At 37.6% G+C, this 22910-nt stretch overlaps 1 protein-coding gene across 1 annotated transcript in view; it reads left to right on the top strand.

Moving 5' to 3' along the window:
• The first annotated feature begins 4373 nt into the window (after positions 1-4373).
• Positions 4374-22910, top strand: part of SELENOI (selenoprotein I) — a 35777-nt gene continuing 17240 nt past the window's right edge. The window contains exons 1-4 of the mRNA XM_063078279.1: positions 4374-4491; positions 18135-18203; positions 18684-18792; positions 20910-20984. Of these exons, the coding sequence (XP_062934349.1) occupies positions 4435-4491; positions 18135-18203; positions 18684-18792; positions 20910-20984 (310 nt within the window). The 5' untranslated portion in view covers positions 4374-4434. The remainder of the gene's footprint in view (positions 4492-18134; positions 18204-18683; positions 18793-20909; positions 20985-22910) is intronic.

The raw sequence follows: 22910 nt of genomic DNA on the forward strand, positions 1-22910 counted from the left end.
AAAAAATAGTGTTAGGTTTGGTTATATCTGCAGATCTGACAGTAGATGAGGTTAACATTCCCAAACAGAAATAAAGAGAGAGGCATCACAGGGGCGATGCCACTGTGGCTACTCATCTGAACGATTTGTACTTGGTTTACCTAGAGTTCTGCTTCTGTTCTAGTGCAGTAATAATGAGGATGAGGATGTGTGTGTGTGAAAGAGGTAACAATTCTCTCTCCATTCATGGAATACAGATGCTAGATCACTACCAGAACCTCAAGAATGCTAAAAATAAGACTTTGCTCAGTGTAAAACTTTGCCTGAGACCAGTTTTAAAAATAATGCTCCTTTTAAAATTTAACAGCCATGCTCATGAGTAATAGCTATACTAGAGAAACAATCACTCACCTTCAAAACAATAATGACAAGTATGTAGATGTCTAAATAAATTACTAGACTTGTGATTTTACTCTTACTTCATATCACTCTGGGGCCCTGAGTCCCTCCGAATCTTTACACTGTTTCTCTTGAATTTGAATGACTGCTGACACTACTGGTTTAGTGTTCCAAGGTTAAGAGCACAAAAATGGCCATAAAATCATTCCAGTATTGGGAAACTGGTGGGAATGATAAGTCACAGAATAGCAGAGACACCATCCTCCTGCACCAACATGGAAGTAGGAGGTATTCTGAATCTCATATATTGCGCAGCCTTTTTCTGTGATAAAGAATATGACTGATAAGCCACTCAAACAGAATTCACTATGCATTCTTATCTAGGGGGATTATTATTAAAAAATGTAAAATACAGCAAAAAACAGGCAGACAAAACCCCACTTGAGAAGGTTTATTGTAGTCAGGGAATTCCATTTTTAAGAAACAATAAAGCAACTTAATGACTCTGTTCAGCTCTTTCCTAGTTTCCCTCCCCCACCAGCCTTGATTAAAAACTGACTTGTGATTTTTTTTTTTTTTAACATCTTACAGTGGTAACTTGTAGAAGCATGATGCAATGGAAAAATTTTTCAACTAAACGTTTGATGACCTGTGCTCCTATTCCAGTTTTATCATGAATAAACAGGGTGACTTTGGGGGAAGATATATAATCTTTCCCTTGTTCCATTGTGTACAATTAGAACAACCATCCGGCCCATGGTTCAGGGTTGTTATGATGATCTACTAAGGTTAAATTGCTTTGAGAACCACAGAATTTATATGTATAAAGCATTATTTTTATTTTAAAATGAGAACCAAATCAATACCTTTTTATAAACTCCCTTAGAAAAACTTGCCCATTTTTATGACTCCAATGACTTATGTTCAGACTAAATAAAACAGAAACTCCAGGAATTAAAACACTTTCCCCCCCCAGGCTATATTACAAAGATGACAATATTGTTTCTAGCATAAATTGATATTTTTTATGATTATCATTCTGGAAGACAAAATGCCTGATCTTGAGTGTATGAGATATAGAAGAGGTAAACTTTGATGGAAAGGCAGACCAGGGAAGCACAGCAACAATAAACTATGCTCAGTATTATGATGCATAGGGAAGAGGTAGCACAGGGCATAGAGAAGAATAGCCAGGCCAACACAAAGTGGTCCTTGGCAGCTCTGGGCTGCCTTAGGGATAAATGCCTCTTGGAATGATATTCAGGATACAGGAGACAGAAAGGTGATTAAGTTTCAAAGGGAAATTTGTTTACGTGACAATTTTCTTTTTCTAAGTGAGCATGCCTGGTATGGCTCACCCTGGTCTAGGATTTACAGAATTTCTGGGAAAATAATATATTTGTATGGGCTTAATTGAATAGGTTTAAGCTGTATCACTTTACACGCTCTGTGTACTAACGGTAAGGTAGGACAAGAATTATTATCATTTTCCAGATGAGTTGACTTAATCTCTGAGAAGTTAAATGATATATAGTTTCACTGAATGTCAGAGATAAATAGGATCTTAGAGATTTAGTCTAATGCCCTGTTTTTTAAAAAGAGAACTGGGTTAAGTGAAGTCAATTGTCTGGGATCACACAGCCATTAAGCAACAGGTGACGAAGTGGAAACAAAGCTCAATGCTGTGTTTCAGTTTAGAAGTTCTTAGACGTACTTAGATTCAAGCTTGTCACAACCTTCTGCAGAGGAGAGGTGGTAAATTCTAACTGCTTTCACAAAATTAAAAGTTGCTCTTTTAAAAACATTGCTTTTGACAGCACAGCGCTTGCGTACCAGCGTGCTCAGAAGGCACAGCAGCACCTCATACCCCCGCCATTCAGGTTGTGGCAGGTTCTCTCAACAGGTTGAACATGGAAATAAAAGCAAACCTGTACGAAAAAATAAAAATAAAAAATAAAAAATAAAAAAAATAAAAACATTGCTTTTGAAAAAATATCAGAGGGGTAGGAAAAACCTTTTTTTAAATAAAAAATGTCATTTTGAGTTTGCTTACATCTAAAGTGATTAACAAATGTAGATTATGAACTAATATTAGCTTATACTCAAGTCACACTTTATGGCTTTACACAATTATGAAATCAGGTAAGCACAGGCCCTGTATTAAAAACCATTCGATAATAAGAGTCCTTTATATTTATACTGATTAGAAGAAAGACATAGCAGAGAAAATCTGCTATCTGATTATAGATAGCAGAGCATTACTTGTGACAATAGCCTTAGTCTGATTAATAAATTGTCCAAAGCTCTGTATTTAGCTCAGAGGTGTGCCAATTCAGTTTTCTTATCAGGACACAGAAAGGATTTAAATATAGTACTCTCACAAAGGAAATATTTTAGGTCCAAGGAGGCGTTTTCATTTCATTAGAGACAATTTCTTTCTTAAATTAAGGGGAGACTCATTTCTAATGTACTTCTTAAAACTGGCACTTCGCAGCATAGCAGAGATCTTTGTTTATTCATTCAATAAAATGTATTAACTATACATTATGTGCAAGCCACTGGGCTATGGGCCATGGGGAAAATTAAGATGAATAAGATAGAAATCCTCCCCTGGAGGGCAACGTGGTAAAGGATACTCAAGTTTATTATCTACCATGTACCAGGTATAATAGGTGCTTTATATATATCTACAACCTTATAAGAATGCTTACTTATACTTTAGGAGGGAAGACAAGACATATGAAGAAATAGCGTGCTTGGCATACATATCTCAGGCCCTCACTATTTGTTTAACGAATCAATGTAAGAAACAAAAGATCTCAAAAAAATCGCCCTTATTTCAGAGACTCAGAGAGATTGAGAGGCTTCCTGAGATAGTGACTTTCGATAAAAGAAATCACATTTCATGTTGGGTTGATCAGTTCCGAGGTGTGTCGGGCAGGTTCCCTAACGTGAATTTTTATTTCTAATCACCAAAGTGGGGAAAATGCCTTCCACTTCATAGTGCTGTCACGGGAGTTGGTCATCATGTATGTGGAGTTTTCCGCATAGAAGGCGCTCAATAAAAAGTAGCAACTATTATTACTACTAAATTTTACTATTATTACACACTAGTCATTGACCTACTATTCTTTCTACAACTAACTGGGCGCCCGTTACGTAAAAACACTTCCTGCAAACGCACTTAAAAACCCGTCGAGACTGCTAGATCACTGTTTTTACCCGGTCGGGAGACACGAGCAATCCCAGTTGGCAATGGTTTGATAGAGCGAGTGCGATAAGGCGATCAAGGTTCACAAGCACGCTGACCTCCAATGCCCTTTCATCCGCCTCTCAAGACCCTTTACTGACCTCACAAAGCCTCCCACCGAGTCTCCTCTTGGCCCGGAAAGCAGCTCGGACTTCACATCGAACCACGTTGACTAAGTAAGCTCCTACCGCATGCAGCGCACCATAGCAGAGGTTAGAAGCGGGCTGCGGCACAAACCCTTTTTGCTCTTTTACTTCGCCGCAGTGTGAGAACTAAGCCCTCTCACCTGAGGTACGGCTGAACTGGCTCGCACGCACTCATCCTATTCCCAGGACTAAAGGGGCGCCCCCAGACCTCCCCCAAGGTGCGAATACCACAAAGTCGCGGACCCTCCCCAAGAATGAGGAGCAAGGCCCGCTGGGAAATTAACCTTTCACCCGCCTCCAGCCTCACCTCAGCTCACCTATTTTGACGCTAGCAAGTGAAACGCCGAGGAGAGCTGGAAGGCGGGACTTAGTGTTGCACGGTCCACGCTGATTGGTCTGCGACAGCGTAGGGGGCGGGCCGCGCGCGCGGGTTCGTAACCCTCCCTCGGAGGGCGGAGAGAAGCGGGGGCTGAGCTTGCGCCCTGGAAGACAGCGGAAGTGGCCGAGGAGACTACGCGTGCGTGGTGGGCGGAGCGCGGCTCCTATACCTTCTTTGCCAGCCCTGTCCTTTCCAGGCTTACCCAGCCGGTGTGGTGCTCGTGTGTCACCGCCTCGTCTGGGAGAGTCGCTGCCGAGTGGGCGCTCGGTTTTTGGGTCGTCATGGCTGGTTACGAATACGTGAGCCCGGAGCAGCTGGCTGGCTTTGATAAGTACAAGGTAGCGCGGTCCGGCAGACGCCCCTCTCCCTCCTCGTCCCGGCCTCGCCCAAGCGGCTGAGCGGCCGGCGCGGTCTGTGTCACCTTCTGCCGCGTGGCTCCGCGCGGGCTGGCGGGCGTTTCCCCGGGGGTCCTGCCAGTCCTGGGGTTTCAGGGTCGGGGAGCGTGGGAGCACCCTAGGCCAGCCATCCCTACTCGTTATTCTCCCGAGAGATTTCCTTTTCCTTAGGAGAGCGCTCACCGATAATGGAGCGAGAGAATTCTCTTTTTTGACTTATCATTTATTATAAATTTTTAGCCCTCTGAAACTATGCACTTCCCTTCTGTGGTGAGTTAATTGTCTTCATTTTAATGAAGATCCCACCCGCCTTTCTTGCGTACAACTTCGGAGATGGAGATGATCATTTGGTAGATCATAGTGCTGATGCACTGCACTTCTCCCAGTGAAGAGGCTTTCTCAGCAGTAGCTTGTGGCGCTGGGGTGCCAGATGAAATACATATACACAGGAGGAAACACTGTGGCTTTCGAGTAAGAATTTCCACCATGCATAAATGATTATAAGGATTTGAGAAGCTTTTGGCACCTAATGGGCCCCCAGTAAACGCTGGTTAACTTTCCTCCAACTCTGGTACCCTTCCACAGTTCACTTGTCTGTGAATGATTCTCCTAAGCCACCAGTCACCCAGTGGGCTTTAACCTTTCACCCTTGTTATCTGTTCATGTTCACATCTTACCTTAAATATTACTTCCTCAGAGAAGCCTTTCCTAAGTACCCCTTCCCCCTTAAGCGTGCTCTCCTGGCACCCTCTCTTCGTTTATGGAATTACTTTAAGTGTGTCTCCTCATTAGAATATAATCCCTACGTTGTTAGACTTGTGTTATCGACCACCATCGCTTGAGCACAGTACTGTGCTTATTAGGCACCCAGTAAACATTTGTGAAGTGAATGAATAACTGAAAAAATCATAATGGATTTTGTTTAACTGGAATTGAAATAACTGTGAGGGACCTTAGAAGGTCATATAGTATGTTCCTCTCCTTTCAAGCAATATTGTGCTATATATACCATTTCTGAACTGAAATGATGACTTGACTTAGAATTTTAAGTGGAAAGAGGTTCCAGAGCCTTGTTAACTCGGGTTAGGCTTTACAAAAACTTTGATTTCAGAAGGCTATTAACTCAGTAACTCCTATTTTGTCTTAAGCTCTACCCGCTTTTCGTTTTTCATTATCTCTTCTGCACTGTAAATATTTACCTATAAAACATTTTCTTGTCAGGTGTTTGACCTTCTGTGTCAATAGAATAGCTGTTTCATTTGTAGCAGTGTCTCTAATAGGGAATTTCCTTTTTCTTATAAGCAGTCTTCCCTAAATTTATATTTTCAAACTAGGTAGGTGTCCTAATTTACCAGAAATCTCAATGTGATTTTCTGTTTCTATCTTTTTCTGCTTCCCTAATCTGACTTAGTTCCTGTGCCTGATAGCAGACTTCCTACCATCCTGGAAAACAAAGGTTGATTTAGCAAGTGTCCAGTGTTCACTAAAATGCTGTTTGTTGATATTATTTTAGTTATAATGAGAAAAAAAAAGCTCAAATTTATAACCTAAACATTCTTCTAGTAGAAGATTCTTTACTTAATACTGCATTTATGTTAAAAATATGAATCCAAGAATGTCCAGAGGAATAATCTGTGTGGTCAGTTTTGCTGGAATGTGAATTGCACACAGAGGTCTTTTCTTCCTGTCATCGCATTCCCGTTGTGTAGTTATTAAGTGCTTTATACATACTTATTGAATTAAACAGCTTTTTTTCTCCCATAAATGGGTAAGGACTCAAAACACTCAAAAGAGATTTTTTTTTTTTTTAAAGATGACCGGTAAGGGGATCTTAACCCTTGACTTGGTGTTGTCAGCACCATGCTCTGCCAGTGAGCGAACCGGCCATCCGTATATGGGATCCGAACCCGGGTCCTTGGTGTTATCAGCACCGCACTCTCCTGAGTGAGCCACGGGCCGGCCCTCAAAAGAGATTTTTATTCCCTGGTGTCACACTTTATAATACAGCAAAACGATGTAGAGAAAAATTAGTACTATAAAAGCAGCTGGTGGAAAAATTACTTTTCAACTAGTTTAATTTCTTTCTTCCCTTGAAGTACATCTGAGAGCTACAGTTGGAAACCTGGTAGTTGTACAGAATAGCTTCTGAAAGGGGTGCACACACAGAGTGGTTAATTAGGTTTCTATAGTAAGAAACTATAAGAATTGATTTTCAGTACAGAAGAAAGCATGGGATAGATTCTATATTATGTGCTCTCTTAACACTTGTATTCTTAGTTGTGTTACTTACAATTTTATTAAACAGTTGAATAATTAGTTGAATGTCTGCTTTCTCTGTCAAGATATGAACTTTGGGAGGGCAGGTACTATAGCTATCTTGTTCAGCATAATCAAGGTCTAGTACAGTGCCATGAACAGAGTAGGTACTCAATAAATATGGAAGGAATGAAAGTATAAAAGAATATCAACCATTTTGGAGATACGATAAAAGGAGCTGTACATCTGGATATTGGAAGAATGTTTTTGTATTTTGAATATGAAGAGGTCAGGGGTTTAACTGTCATTGTTCTCTGTTGCTTATTAACATAACTTTAGGCAATTATGTTGAGGAATTTCACCCTCATGAAGCTTATCATCCCTCTCCTCTACCTATCATTTCTTTTGGACAGGTCTTTGTAGTTGAAGGATTTTCCCAGTGCTATTATGATTTGCCTAATCTCATCTAGGGAGAGCATTATTTTTAATTGACAGTGTAGCATCTAGTCTCAAATTGTATCATTTCGCTTCAGAGAGGAAGTGTTCTGTGAAATAACGTTGTTAGGTTTCAAGAATATAATTTCATGATGAATTGGTTTCTGCTGTTATGGTAGGCAACTAACTTGGCTGTTGACAACAACAACCTGATTATAGGAATCATGATAGTTGTGAATTTATTAGTATTACAATAAAGAGGTTGTAAAGTTGTAGAGAGAGACTGTGTTTGCATCTTGATGGCAGTGCTGAAGAACCAGAATCTGGCCTTCAACCTTACTGGTTCCTACAGTTTGATTTTGTTTACTCAGCAAGCATTTATTGAGGGTTCACACTGTCAGGCACAGCATTGGGGCTGCAAAGTTAAGCAAAGCTGAAATTCCTGCCTTCAGATAACCCAGTTTGGTGACATATGGACATATGGACAGTTATAAATAGTTAATAACTGCAGTTAGGTAAGTACTGGGTGCTTTGGGAGAGGAGAGAGGAGGAAACAGCTTCCAGGGAGTGGGGGTTAGAGCTGAGAAAGGCTTCGGGGGGATTGAAGTGAAGGCAGGAACTCAGTCTAGAAACATGAAAGCTGTGAATGCCCAGTATTACCAGGTGAAGAGGGGAGAAAAGGTGTTACAGAACAAGAGAACAATGGAGTGCAAAGAGATGTAGGCCTGAGAGTATTTTCTGAGAACCACAAGAAGTTAGATAAGGTGTTTGGGCATAATGGTACAGTGGCAGGAGATGAGACTGGAGAGGGAGGTGGAGTCCTGTTGGAGAGGGAGGTGGAATCCTGTTAGAGAGGGATGATTTAATGTAAAGGACTTGTGGATTTTACCCTGTAGATCAGTGTTTCTGTGGTCCAAGGACTATTGGCATCAGAATCACTTGGGGAAAGTGTTTAGCAAATTCCTAGACCCTCTTTGGAGGTTCAGATCGGATGTTAAATATCTCAGGTGGTTCTTAAGCACATTGTAGTACTATAGGTTTTGGGGAGCCACTGAAGAATTTTAAACAGGATCAGATTTGAATTTTAAGAAGCTTACCCTGGCACCTTGTAAACTGGATCTGGAGTCCATGTTCTTCATGCTATGCTGACTCTCAAAGCTAAGTGAATGAAATATAAACTCTGACTTAAGTACTGGCTGTTTTTGTACAAGATACATAAATAAACTTTAGAATAAAGACCTTCAATGATGTGATTAATTGTTATGTGTCTGATGTTTGCAGATGGGGAAAATGTACAGTGAAAAAGAGAACCAATTTTGTTTACTCTTTCCCCAGTTTTAAAATTATTATTAGGAGTAAGTGGGCTTGTATTTACTAGTCTTGCATTTAATTGAGTATTAAGCACATTTCACTTACGATTAGTTCTAATTAAGATAAAAGGCTTTTGATTAAATAATTAGCTTTGGGACTAATACTAAGTTAAAAAGAACCCACATACTAGCTGTGTGATCTTTAGCAGGTAACTTAATCTCTCTAAACCGGGTTTCCTTATCTGTGAAATGAGGCAGTGCCTACCTCATAGGATAACTATAAAAATTGAATGTGTTAGTATTTGTAAAGTGCCTGGCACATAATGCTATGTTCCTGTTAGGTAAATAAAAAGTAAACTTGACATTTGAGTTTCCCTGCTTGTGAACATTAGCTAGCATATAACATATACACACATACACACACCTCAGGAGGTTATACCAGAAGACATTATATTTTAGGAAAGGAAGTTAAGGGTGGCAACTTAATGGACAGATGGAAAGAGTAATGAGATGTCTCTGTTCTAGCTTGGGTCCCACAGATAGTCTTTGACTTCAGATTTCTTTCTCTTTTTAATCATATGTAATAATACAATAGGGAGAATAAATAATTTTTCTCAAATATCACTCTCCTGTTTGTGAATCTGCAGTGGCTTCCATGTGTTTACCATGTGTTTGATGTCCTGATTCCTCAACAAAGATTTCAAGTTTCTTCACTACATGACCTCTGCTTTTGTCTTATCGTCTCATCTCTTGTTAGAGCTTGCTTAAGTTTAGCAAGCAAACCTGTTTGTTATAATAACTTGCTTGTATTTGTTTCATTGCTCTAAGTCTTCCAAAGTCTTCACTCACCACCCTCTTCCCTCTGACTTGTTAGTAGATGTAAGTGACAGTATTCTCTGAAAAGAGGCCTCATTATTCACTGAGTCATGTTTTCTGTGGGTGTAGTTCTTAAAGTCTTGTATCGATAAAAAGTACTTTAAGAAACTTTTTATTTCTGTCCTAAGGGTTAATATACCCCCCCCCTTTTTTTTTGCATTTTAAGTTTAGGTTTGGTGTTTTCATATCTTAGTAAATTGTTCGTAGCATAGGGCCTTGCATTTAGTAGGAATCTAGTGAGTACTTGCCTAATTTTATTATACCTTGCCTCTTGCTTGAAATGCATTATTTGAAGTCACCATAGGGACATATAGCTGTTGATACTAAACTGTAGGTAGTGGCTTATCCTTCAGCTCAGGAGTTTAGGGAATTTCATTAATGTTTGTTTTCACAGCAGTGGTCCTCAAACTTGAGCACTGGGGGATTTATTAAAAGACTGATTTCTGGGTCCCACCCCCACAATGTCTGATTCTGTAGATATGGGGTAGGATCGAAGAATTTGCATCCAGTTTGGCAACACATCAAAGAAATACTCATTTGTTTTTACAGTCTGAAGAGCAGTTAATAAAACCAAGAAAGGAATGTAAAAGAGTACATAGTTACATTATTGCAATGTCTCAAACATCAGGTAGTCTTGATTTTGAGCTTCAAGATATCTCTTTTTAGAAAAGAAGATAGTATAGTGCTTTCAGAATTTCAGAATTGTGTATTAGTTTTTTATAGCTCAGTAACAAATTACCACAGACTTGCTGTTGTAAAACAACACACATTTATTATTTCAGAGTGTCCAGGGGTCAGGAGTCTGAACATTGGTTAGCTGGCTCTTCTGTTCAGGGTCTCCCCAGGCTGCCTTCCTATTCAGAGCTTGGGGTTCTCTTCCATGGCCATTTCACATCATTGCTGTTTGCTTCTTTAGGGTCAGCAGGAGACTCTTCTCCAAAATGCTAAGACGGAGTCTTATGTAATGAAATATAATCATGAAAGTGACATCTCACCACCTTTTTGGCCATATAACGTGTCCTAGCCAAGGCAGTGACATCCATCACCTTTGCTATATTCTGTTGGTTAGAAGCAAGTCACAGGTTCGGCCCTCAGAGTGGAATGAACCATCAAAGGGATTGATTATACAAGGGTGTGACTCATTGGGGGGGTCACCTTAGGATGTGTCTGCCACAAATCGGAAGATAGAAAAATGTATATTGGAAGATATTGTATATTGGAAGATGTATATTGGAAGATACTGAATACAAATTTCAGTACATTGAATCTAGGTAGCTTGTGGTTGTGCTTGAGCCAGGATAGGGTAGTCTGGTTTAAATAAAGTGACCAATTTCATAGAAGTCCTCTGAGATGACTTGCTCTTTATTGTGCTCAGAAAGTACTTATAGTTTAGACCTTCCTGTTTATTAGTTGTGTTAATTTCTGAATTTTATAGTCACTTCATCTGTAAACTGGAGAGGGATAATCTACTTTATTTAAAAAAAAAAATAAAGGAACAGATGTAACTGTTCCTTGGGAAACTATATATCATACAAATGTAACATGGTATCGTTAATATGGGAAGAGTAAGAGCAACTTCCCATTGTGAAGCTAAAAGTTGTTATGGACTAACTCCTAGGGGAAAATAAATTTGGTGAAGGTACTAACACTTTCTCTCATCACTGACAGATTAACTCTGCTACTTCAGTAAACATGCAGAGTAGTTCATACATTTATTCGTTCATGTGTGCAAACATTCAAATGTTTATTGCGCTCCTACTTTGTGCCAGAAGCAGAAAGGATCAGGTTGGGAAGCTTTCTCCATACCCGCAACCCTTTCTTTGCGTCCCAAGGCTCAGTGAGTCTCATATTTGTATGTGAAAAGCAGCTCTTTTGACTTCCTTGATATTTGTTGAGTGAACAACAATTTTTTAATAATTGAAATCTCTTGTTTTATGTTTTGTGCTTAAGTACAAGTTAGCTGGAGGGAGGGAAAACTAGCCCAGAAGATTGGAAGGCCATTGCTAAAGAACTCTGCTCCAGGAGCTATAGAGCACATGTTGACCATAATGGATTCTGGCCCTATAAAGTCTTATACCTCTAAACATGATTGAATCATGAGACCCATCAACAAGGGACTGACCTCAGTACCATACTAGACACTGAGCTTCATTGGATAGGGGAAGAAAAAAAATGGAGTTGATATTTCTTTTTTCTCTCCTAAGTTCTTAAGAGATGTTGATAATGAGTGTTTATTTCATTATGTCAGGCAAGTTGTTATGAGCAATAAATATAATTTATACAGTGAACCTAGTTGTGGACTGTATTGCTTTTTACTCCTAAAAACAAGACAGCCATGGATGATTTTGAACTCAAGAGTTTTGGAAACAGTTTTTAAAAAATCAAATATCATTTTGGGTGTGCTTATGTCTGAAGTTAAAAATAAGTGCAGTTTATGAACTGTTATTAATTTGTACTCAGGCCACATTTTATGAATTTTCACAGTTGACTAAATATATTTTATACATATGAAGTTTAGGTTTCATATGGGTAAGCACAGGCCTTGTATCACAAGTCATTTTATAGTAAGAGTCCTATTGTCCTTATATTGATGGATTAGGAGAAATCTGTTGCTTATTGTAGAAAGTAGAGCATTACTTGGGACAATAGCCTCAGTCAGATTAATAAGCTTTATATTAAGTGCACAGATATGTCAGTTCAGTTTTCTTATACACAGGAGGGATTTAAATACAGAACCTGTATTACAGAAACACTTTTAGATCCAAGGAGGTGGTTTCATAGTTTTCCTTTCATTAGAGCCAATTTCCTTCTTAAATTAAGGGGGAGGGGGGGACTCAACATTTCTAATGTCCTTCTCAAAAATAGGCACTTCACAGCATGTTTTGGAAGTATTTTAGAAGTCTCTGTACTGCTCCTAGTCTAACCCATAATTGTCTCTTGCCTGATGAACTATAATAGTTTCCTAACTGGTCTCTTCATTTGTACTTTTACTCTCTCCAGTCCATTTTCTACACTGTAATTTTTAAAAAATGCAAATCAGGATACACATTGTGTTTAGGATAAAGTCCAGCTCACTGTGGTCCAGCTAGGTGGTGTCTGCCCACCTCTCCAATTTCAACTCATACCACTCTTCCTTGCTCACTAACCTATAGCTACATTTGCCTGCCTTCAGTGTTCCAAATATTTCTAGCTTTATGGTCTTTGCACATTTTGTTGTTTTCTGTGCCTGGAATGTGTATTTTTGCATGTAACACCCCCCCCCCCCCAAGCTGTCACACATGTAGTCTTTATTTTCTCTCTCTTTTTTCTTTTTAGGCATAAATTGTATATAAACACTCAGATCTTAAGTATATAATTTAGTAAATTTTTACATACATGTATACACATGTAACCACTACCCACATCAGGATACAGAGTTATTTCTAGCACCTCAGAAGTGCCCCATTCAGTCCCTTTCACCAAACTACTATTATGACTTCTTTTGCCATAAGTTAATTTTTTCTGTTTTTGAACTTCATATCAATGGAATCTGTAAAAGCATGTTCTCTTTAGCATCTGGCTTCTTTCACTTATTGTTATGTTTCATACATTCTTTATCTGACTATCTTATCTTCTAGGACTCAGCTTTTTTCCCTCCCCTCATGCAGAGGTGCAGAAAGGACTCAGCTTAAGTGTCCTCTCCTCAGAGAAGACTTCTGTGACCATCCTGACTAGGCACACTTCCTGCTCCGCTTGTCATCTTTTTTTTTTTTTTTTTTTGTAGGTCACTGTCTTTATTAGCTTCCTAGGGCCACCATAAAACTGACACACTGGGTGGCTTTAAAGAACAGAAATTTATTCTCACAGAGTTCCGGAGACTAGACGTCTAGAAAATCAAGGTATTGGCAGAGCCACATTCCCTCCAAAAGCTCTCCAAGGAAATTCCTTCCTTGCCTCTTTCAGCTTCTAGTGGCTCCTGGTGTTCCTTGGCTCGTGGCAGTGTAACTCCAGCCTTGGCATCTCCCTTCATCTAGCCTTCTTCCTTGTGTTTCTGTCTGCTTGTCTTCTTGCACAATACCCTTTTTATTTCTTTCTTAGTATTTATCTCAACTTGTAATTATTTATTTGTTTTCTTGCTTACTATCTCTTTCACATTAGGCTATAAACTTGGTCAACACAGGAAATATTTCGGTCTTGTTCACCATTCTCTTCCCAGTGTTCTAGTAAAGTCCCTGGCAGAATCATAGGCACTCAGTCATAAATGTTTGTTGACTCACTGAATGAATAATATCTTGAGCAGCGTAAGTTGTCAAGGAAGAGGGCTTATCGTCATGTTCTCCTTGTTACTCATGTACCACTTGAAGTGAATGAACTCTGCTTTATTTTCTGATTTGAACTGAAATTTTAAAAAAGTTTTGAAACTTTCTAATATTTGGCAAAATGTTATCTAAGTAATTCTGGGTTTCATTAAGATTTTATGAAAATCCTTTGTAAGATAGACATTGCCATCAATAACATTACAGAATTCTATACCCAAATAAAAATGATTAAATGTAGTAATAGCAATCTTGAGAGAACTGTCTAGAAGTTCTGTGTTGATTAGGATTATTATAGAAATTTAAGTGAAGACATTATTAGCATGACCAGATTTACATATTGAGAGTTTTGGGAGGCATAGCTACTGCTTGGATAACAAAGTCAGAATCTGAAGAAAGCTGGAGCAGGTAGAAAATGAGTTGACTCCAGCATGATGAAATGTTAAAATGGTAAATGTAGTCTTACAGTTAGGTTCCAGTATCAACCTTTTGTTAGCTTAGAGAAAGATGGCTTAGTAGGCCATATAAAAAAAGGCCTGAAAGGTTCAGAGGACTGTAACATTGTATGTAAGTCTGCAGTATGATTTTGTTGCCACAGGAAATTAATAATATCTTGAGAAGCATAAGTTGTTGAGGAAGAGAGCTTATAGTCATGTTCTCCTTTCTTCTCACGCATGCTTGAAATTTTCCTTTTGCCCTGGATCACACCTTTGGGTTGGTTTAACAACAAATTAGATTGGTCTGGAGTAGGGGTTGTCAAACTAAATCCCCCAGGCCACCTGTTTTTTTGAATAAAGTTTTATTGGGACACAGCCTTGCCCACTTGTTTACATTTTTTCTGTAATTGCTTTTCTGTTTTGTTGGCAGTATTGTGTGTTTGTTACAGAGACCATTGGCCTGCAGGATCTAAAATATTTTCTCTCTGGCCCTTTACAGAAAGAGCTCTCCAATCCCCTGTCTAGTGAACTAGACCTAGGGGATGGAGATTGAAACCATGGCAGAAGAGGAGGAGCAAAAGGAATATGGGAATAGATGAAGAGAAAATTTAGGTGTGACAGGGAAAGCTGTCTTCAAATATTGAAGGACTATTGTTTAGAAGAAAAAATAGACCCTTGTTTGCTTAACTTTGTAGAGCAAAATGAAAACACACGATAGAAGATAGGGGGCTGGATTGTTAGTGTGTAAAAAAAATTGTTTTAACATTGGATTGGGTTGCTTCTGGAAGTAATGAGGGTTTTTTTTGTTTGTTTGTTCTTGTTTTTTGGTAACCAGAGGTATTTAAAAAGAGGCCAGATGAGTATTCTTCCAGATGAGGGGCAGGCATACAGTGGAGACATCCACTGAGCATTCTTCTGGTTCTGAGATTTTTACCATGGCATGATTCTCTCAAACTCAGGCTGTAATCTACAAGCATTTTTCCAGGGTTCTAGCTTAGTCTGGTCCTATAGATTGGAGAGCCAAGCAAGTCATGCTAGGTCTTAACTGGATTATCTACCTGGTTCACGTTTTCTGGTATATGCCAAAACATCATTCCAATGGAAAATAGATACATTTAACAAGCATCACAAATAACCTAAATCTAGTTTAGCACCATTAAAAGTTTATATTTTGTTTATTTTTTAATGCATATGGAAGGTTTAAATCATTCTTCCTCCTATTGATTCATCAGACAGTTTAGAATTTCGTTAATAGCGAGTGATATGTGACCTTGTAAAATACCCAGAGCACAGAGTGTTGTTGCTCTCTTTTGTAATCTCCTATTAATCTTTCTTGCTATACTTGAGCTCATCAGCTGTTATTGAATGTCAAGTAACTGAAATCCAGTTAGGTAAACTGGCCTTCTTGTATTTAGTTCTGTAGTATATTCTTTTTTTTTTTTTTTTGTCTTTTTCGTGACCGGTACTCAGCCAGTGAGTGCACCGGCCATTCCTATATAGGATCCGAACCCGAGGCGGGAGCGTTGCTGTGCTCCCAGTGCTGCACTCTCCCGAGTGCGCCACGGGCTCGGCCCTGTAGTATATTCTTTTCATATGTCTACTGGTTTCCTGAAGTAGGGATTTAAAGTTAAAGCTTCAGAATTTAAAAAATGAGCTTTTCAAATCAAAATACCATCTGTTAAGGACCTTTTTAAAAAGATCTAAGTTAAAATTATGGAAAGCTGTTAAATGAGACTCATTCAGCAAACATTTGAATAAGAACATTGTACTTTGTGCACCGTGTTAGGTATTCATGTGATATCTTAAACCTTTTTCTTTTGTCGTCCGCACCACTCTCAGCCTGTGAGTGCACCGGCCATCCCTGTATAGGATCCGAACCCACGGCCTAGGCGCTACCAGCACCGCACTCTCCCAAGTGAGCCACGGGGCTGGCCCTAAACCTTTTTCTTTTGATTTGAACTTCTTACAACTTTTGTACTCTGCAATAGGTGGTGCAATAGGTGGTGGACTTGAAATGGGTGATTTTCCAGTTTATCTGACTGCTGGCTATCTCACATGGTTCTGGGTACAGACTTCTGTGAAGTGGAGGAGGCCAGGGCCCTCCCACCTTGTCATTGCAGCCTTTAGGGTTTCATATTGGTTCCAGGTCCTCAGGTCTAAAGGCTTAAATTCAGGTGATCCTGTCAGTTTAGGATTTCTTCATTCTGCAGAGGTTCCCATGCTGTGAATCTATTATGTTGAAAAGCTCTGTAAACTGTAGAGTACCATGCAAGGGAAAGTTGAAAGTTCAGTAAGAGTTGGAAGTTTACTGAAAGTTTGTAAGAACAGTAATACTAATTTAAGTTGGCTCCTGCTGGGAGTCTGGGTGCAGCTTCGTAGCGTCTAACGCTAGTTAGTAAAAGCAAACCACATTCTCTGTCATCATTTTCTTTCTACTGCCTGTCTCAGATCTTTTGTCCAGCTACCCCATTTTAGTTAGAATGGGTTGGAGAAATGGAGGAATCTCAGGCAGAGTCTGTTGAATAAACATACTTACCGGTTGACTCTCTTTGCTAACAGTATTTTAAACACTTTGTATTTATTTATATTTTTGTTCCATAATACTTTTAAGTCTTTAAACACTGAAAGTATTTCTTGCATATTCATAAAACATTCATGAAGAAATTTTGATCTTTATGATTTTTTAAGTATTAGATATTCAGATGCTTACTACTTATTTTATATACCTACTAAGCTTAAATACAAAATATAACCCAAACTTTCTCAAACATTTGAGTAGTATAAAATCATTTAAATGCCAGGTGGATGAGTTAGGTAATATTAATGCAGATAATACTATGAACTGCTTGAGGGTGGGAATTGTCTTTTTCCAGTTTTGTATCCCTTCTTCCCCATGTTTAGTGGAGTGCTTCCTACTCTAGTGTGTGTGTGTGTGTCAGATGAATAAGTTATCAATATGACTCTTGAAGTGTTAAAATTTCCTTTTAATTCTCACTAAACAGGTCAATAATTGGGGAATAATCTCCATTACCACACAGGTTACTAACCTAACCTATTTTTGTCTTCCTTTGCTTATTTATGGAATCTACTTTTCCTGCTGTAAAGGGATCTGTCATTCCTTTGGTGCTCAAAACACATTTAATAATAATAGCTAATACTTTCATGCCACTTACTGTGGGCTGGTACTCTTCTAAGTGCTTCACATACATTATTAACTTATCTAATCCCTATGACAGTCTTTTGAAGTAAGGGCTGCTATTCTCATTTTAAAGGTGAAGAAACGAAGGCAGAGAGGTTAAGTAACTTGCTCTAGGTTGCACAGCTAATAAGAGTATTACTAATGGTATCAAGGGGAAAAACAACTAGGTTCCTATAAGTTGAGAGGGATGAAGGTGGTTGAAAAGGAGTGTGGTCAGTGTTTGGGTGCACACAGTGTGCATTTTACTAATTCTGCATAATAAGTGAGAACATGTAAGCAATATAAGTTTGCCTGCTGAAACACTGTAATATAAAAATTGATTGAAAGGACAGGGGGTTAGCTCAGTTGGTTAGAACATGGTGTTGATAACACCAGAGTCAAGGGTTTGGATCCCTGTACCAGCCAGCCATAAAAATAAAATAAAAGTTGATTGAGAGAGAAGGATTAATCACTGCTGGTGATTTGGACTCTAAATGAGTATGTATGAATGTGAATGAGAGTGAAACAGCTTCTGTGTGATTAACTCTGTGATTTGGGGTTGATCTTTACATTTCCCCTGTGACCCTTTTCTCCCTGCATAAAAGTAATATCTGACTGTGCTTCGCAGTCTTTTCGCCATTTATATTGCTATTCCAATTTTGTTATTCAGATGGAGATATCATATAAATAGAAGTATTCTCCAGGTTATTTTTGTACTGTTATTTTCGTTTGAGAAATATTGTTCTATTTGCTAATATGCAAGGATTAACTCTGAATATTTCATTTCATTTCCTAATAGTACAGTGCTGTGGATACAAATCCACTCTCTCTGTATGTCATGCATCCATTTTGGAACACTGTAGTAAAGGTAAGATAATTAATAGGCATGTAATTTTTATTTTAGCAAGTTGTAAATATTTTAACCTGTTTTATGGAGTGTTATGGATGCACCTCTCAGTTTAATAAGTTGTCTAGTGAAACTGCCCTTCCCTTCCCATCCTCCCTTTCCTCAACCACATACCTTTTGATTTCTCTCACTGTTGAAATCTAGTTTATATTCTAGAATTTGTCATTTTTGTAAACTGCCTTTTAAAATTTTCAAAAATAAATTTAATGTTATGATTATAAAGGTTTGTTGATTATAGAATTATTTAAAATGTAGAGGACATAAAGAAGAAAGAAATGCTTATTTCTATCAACTGGAAATTATGATTTACATTTGAATACATATAACTCCTACGTATTATCTTTCAAATGTATAGCTTTTATTATGACCTAAATTTGCATGTTGTATATTGGACAGAGATGCCTCTATTTTAATTACTTTATAATTATTTTGAAAAAATAGGTATTTCCTACTTGGCTGGCTCCCAATCTGATAACATTTTCTGGCTTTCTGCTCCTTGTATTCAATTTTCTACTTATGGCGTACTTTGATCCTGATTTTTATGCTTCAGGTAAGAATATTACTTTTAATATAAAATTTAAAATGAGTAGAGAAAAATAAGATGTGGTTGTTTATTTTCTGGTTCTGTTAAGATGCTTGTATTTCTGAAAAGGTTTGGATATTATAGTGATATGTAAGATATCAGAATTGTATATAAAAGCTAACTTGTGTTTTTACAGTGTTATGTATGTTCCCATTAAGTTCTAGAAATATAACACCAACTTGCCTATTAAATTTAGATATGCTGTCTAAAAAGCAGTGAGGTTTTAGCAAGTAAAGAATAATTGATTTACATGATGATAAAAAATTAGGATTGCAAAACTTACCTAAAAATGAACACAAGCAGGGCCCCAAATACCTATTAATTCCAGGAATATCCCTTCCCCTTTTCTAGTCATGGAAGAAAAATCCTCTTTCTTCTAAAGGGAATGCTATCTCTTTTTCCCTCTGCTTAGCAGCCCTACTTACCTTTATTGATTCCGAGTTTCCTCTGCAAATGGTTCTTAGACCTTAAATATTTATTGGCAGAAGTCTGGACCCTTGTTGGGGAAGAGAGGAAGGAAGCGCATTTGGAGCCAGTGTTTAGCCTGCTCCCACCGTCTGTTCCATTCTCTGCTCCAGTATCATCTTTCACACCTATTCCTATCTTCACTGTCCCACACCCATCGTCTGCCACAGGAGAAAATCTGGAGTGTATTTGGGATGGGGAATAGGGAAAAAGTGGGAGACAGGGTTTATTTTTATTGCTCAGCCAGTCGATTGAGTTGAGAGGAATAGAAAGATGGAGGTAGATGAGTATTTTTTGCATTCTAAGAAAATTTATTTTCCAGTAGGAATACTTATAAATGATGTAGTTAGGAATCTTAGTATTATAATTCATCTCTATGTTGTGTATTCAGCAGACTTTTATGGACTGACCTGAGAAAATTAACAACCACTGACAACATTGCTTTTGTAGGAAAATTTGGAATTTCAAAAACTTATGACTTTTGATATTATAGAAATTCTGAATATTGAAACTATACATATGCTGAACTTTATCAACTAAAACTTTTACCTATAGCTTCTATACATGTAATAAAATGGTAAATGAAGTATTAAATGCCAACTCCGAAGCATGAGAGGATCATAAAATACCACTTGAATTATAAGTAAGATTAAGTTTCATTAAGTATGGTTTGGGTATTGTGCTTTTAGGAATCCTTAGGACACCCTAAAAAATGTATCTTTGTAACTGGAAATGTTATTTTCTCTGGCTGTTCTAAATAAGATTATTTACTTAAGTTATTAAGAGAACTAAAAATATGTAAATGTTATATGTGTTTTCCCAAATCATAGAACTTGAAGGACCGGATGAACCATCTAGTCCCAATATATTTGGGAAATGTAAGACAGGAGAGGTTAAGTGATATATTTAAGGTCACACTGCTGGTTGATTACAGAGCCAGGACTAGAACCCAGACCTGATTCTCGGTTGTTTTATCATAGGGGAAAAAGGTAAGGTCCAGACATTTCAACATCATTCTGATACCCAAATCATCCAGTTTAGGTAATCTATCTATAAATCAAAAGGTCTTTTGATTAGTTAGTTAATAAAATAGTGAGAAAGTATAGTGTGAAAGCTCAATACATGTTTGTAGTATAATCATGAACAACAAGGATTAGACAAGCACAATCATTTTTTAAATTCCAAAAATATGCTATTTTTCATTCTAGGCACATAAGTAATTTTTGAATAAAGACGAACACTCAGTCTTGAGTTATGAGAAAAGCTCAAAATAAATACTTACTGTTTATGAGTGGCCGTAGATTACTTCTTTGGTTTTGTTAATTTACTGATATATTTTAATATTTGCCTAGTTCTGCATTCAAAATATATTGTGAAGTATTTTATTTTATTTTATTTATTTATTTTTTCAACTTGGATTTTATTTATTTATTTATTTATTTATTTATTTTAAATTTTATTATGTCGATATACATTGTGGCTGATTATTGTTGCCCATCACCAGATGTGAAGTATTTTAACTTCTAAGTAACAAATATAAACATTTCTCATTGGCAGTATTTGCTGTGCTAGGAACTATAGTTAGACTGTATTAAAATCTTAATTCCTTTCCTTTGCAGCACCAGGTCACAAGCATGTACCTGATTGGGTTTGGATTGTGGTGGGCATCCTCAACTTTATAGCCTACACTCTAGGTAAGAAATGGTAAATATTCATTTTAGTCAGTGGCTGGTAAATCAGCAAGGATTGCCACCCACTAAATTAACATTTTCTCCCATGTTTAATTCATTTTAACTAGGATTTATCAATATCCTTTTAAATTGATAAATATATTTTTGAGTTTCTCTATGAGGAATATTGTTATTCATTGCTAGGTATTCACAGAATAAGAAATAATAAATAAGCTTTGTTTTTTCCCCATTGCACTTAAAACTATATAACAAATTATCTGTTTACTTTCCTACTTGTTCGTTGTCTGTTTTAACTAAAATGTTAAGTTCCTTGAGGGGGAGCAGGCACTCAGTATAGTTTTTATTTGTTTATTTATTTATCTATTTATCTTTTTTAAAAAAATCTTTCTTTGTTTTTAGTGTATAGTTTTTAAATGCATGTAAAGTAGCAGACCCTGACTTCAAATTGCTTAGATCTCTTCAGATAAAAATGACTTGTTCTTGTAAAATCACGATAGCCTGGTACCTGATTTAATACCGACACGGTGAATAAACAGAGCTGCAGAATTTGGAGAAGGAAGAGATCAGAAAAGTCTACAAGAATTAGGAGAAAGCTTAGTCAAAAGTTAGGGTTAGACCTATTTAGGTAGAGGCTTTTGTGCCTTTGTTATTAAAGATGAGCAGGTTTTTAAATTTTAGTCGCTTTAATTTAATTTTAAATGCCAAAGGATTTCGTTGCCAAGGAATGCAAGAGGAATAGGGAAGAGATGAGGGTGGCCTCTGAGCTCTGACTTTTAACAGTATGTCATAAGAGCCTTTTGAAGGGCTGACTGGTTAGCTCAGTTGGTTAGAGTGTGGTTGTTGATAACACAAGGGTCCAGGTTACGATCCCTGTACTGGCCAGCCACCAGAAAGATAAGAGCCTTTTGATGTACTGTACCATCTACCTGTTGTTTCAGGTTCATAATTTTCTGGCAAAAATCCTGACCTAACATGAACTATTTGTTGCAAAACTGTCTTAAACTAGCATGAGGCAGTTTATAATCTTTATTCTACTTGGTATGACTGTTCATATGTTTTGCTGCAGAAATATTAATGTTTGATAATAGGGTGCTGCCCTTGGCCTTTTACAGTATATAGTATATGCCCTAAATTACTTTTCTAAGAGGAAAAAACCCTGAAACATACCTGGACCCCAGACTTGTGAAGCTGGAATGGGTTCAGTGAGAAAATGTGCAAAATCTCACTAATATGTACTTCCTGAATTCAGTATTGTAGTAACTGCACAGGAGTTGCACTAAGAATAGGAAATTGTTAAGCCAATAAATAAATTAGGAAGTATTTCAGCTACTTAAGGACAGAAAATTTCCTATTCCTAGTTGAACAGAGATCTGCGGTGTTTGGGTAGGAGTTTGGGATTCATCTTTTTTTATGTTTTTTCAACAATATTTATAAAGTCTCTTTTTGCCACAGACTGAGGTAGGCAACAGGGATAATATTATGGTGAACAAGATAAACATAGTAGTTATAGGAATTTCTAATTTCTTAAATCTGAATCTTTAAAATTAGCCTAATTATAATCTACTTAGTTAACATTCTTTTTGGGGGAAATTTTTATAACTCAGACTCTTTTGTTCCTTTTTAACTAGGTTTTACTATACTTCTCTCTCTAGCAGGCTCCTGTGTTTCTGCCCCTAAATGAAGGCATCCCACTGTGCTTTATCCTTAGCTTTCTTTTTCTCATCCTCTTGGTAATACTGATTCTTACTTAACATTCTTACTTAAGACGATTCACATGTTTATAACTAGCCCTCATCTATCTTCTGAGTTGCTAGTGAGTACCCTTGGATTGAGTTGCTCGATATTACCATATGGATATCCTGCCAACGGCTTCCATTTCAGTATCTAAAGTTGTGCTCTGCATCTTTTCTCAATCTTGATGCTTTTTCT

Source organism: Cynocephalus volans, chromosome 14 (assembly GCF_027409185.1).
Source record: "Cynocephalus volans isolate mCynVol1 chromosome 14, mCynVol1.pri, whole genome shotgun sequence".
Lineage (NCBI taxonomy): Eukaryota > Metazoa > Chordata > Mammalia > Dermoptera > Cynocephalidae > Cynocephalus > Cynocephalus volans.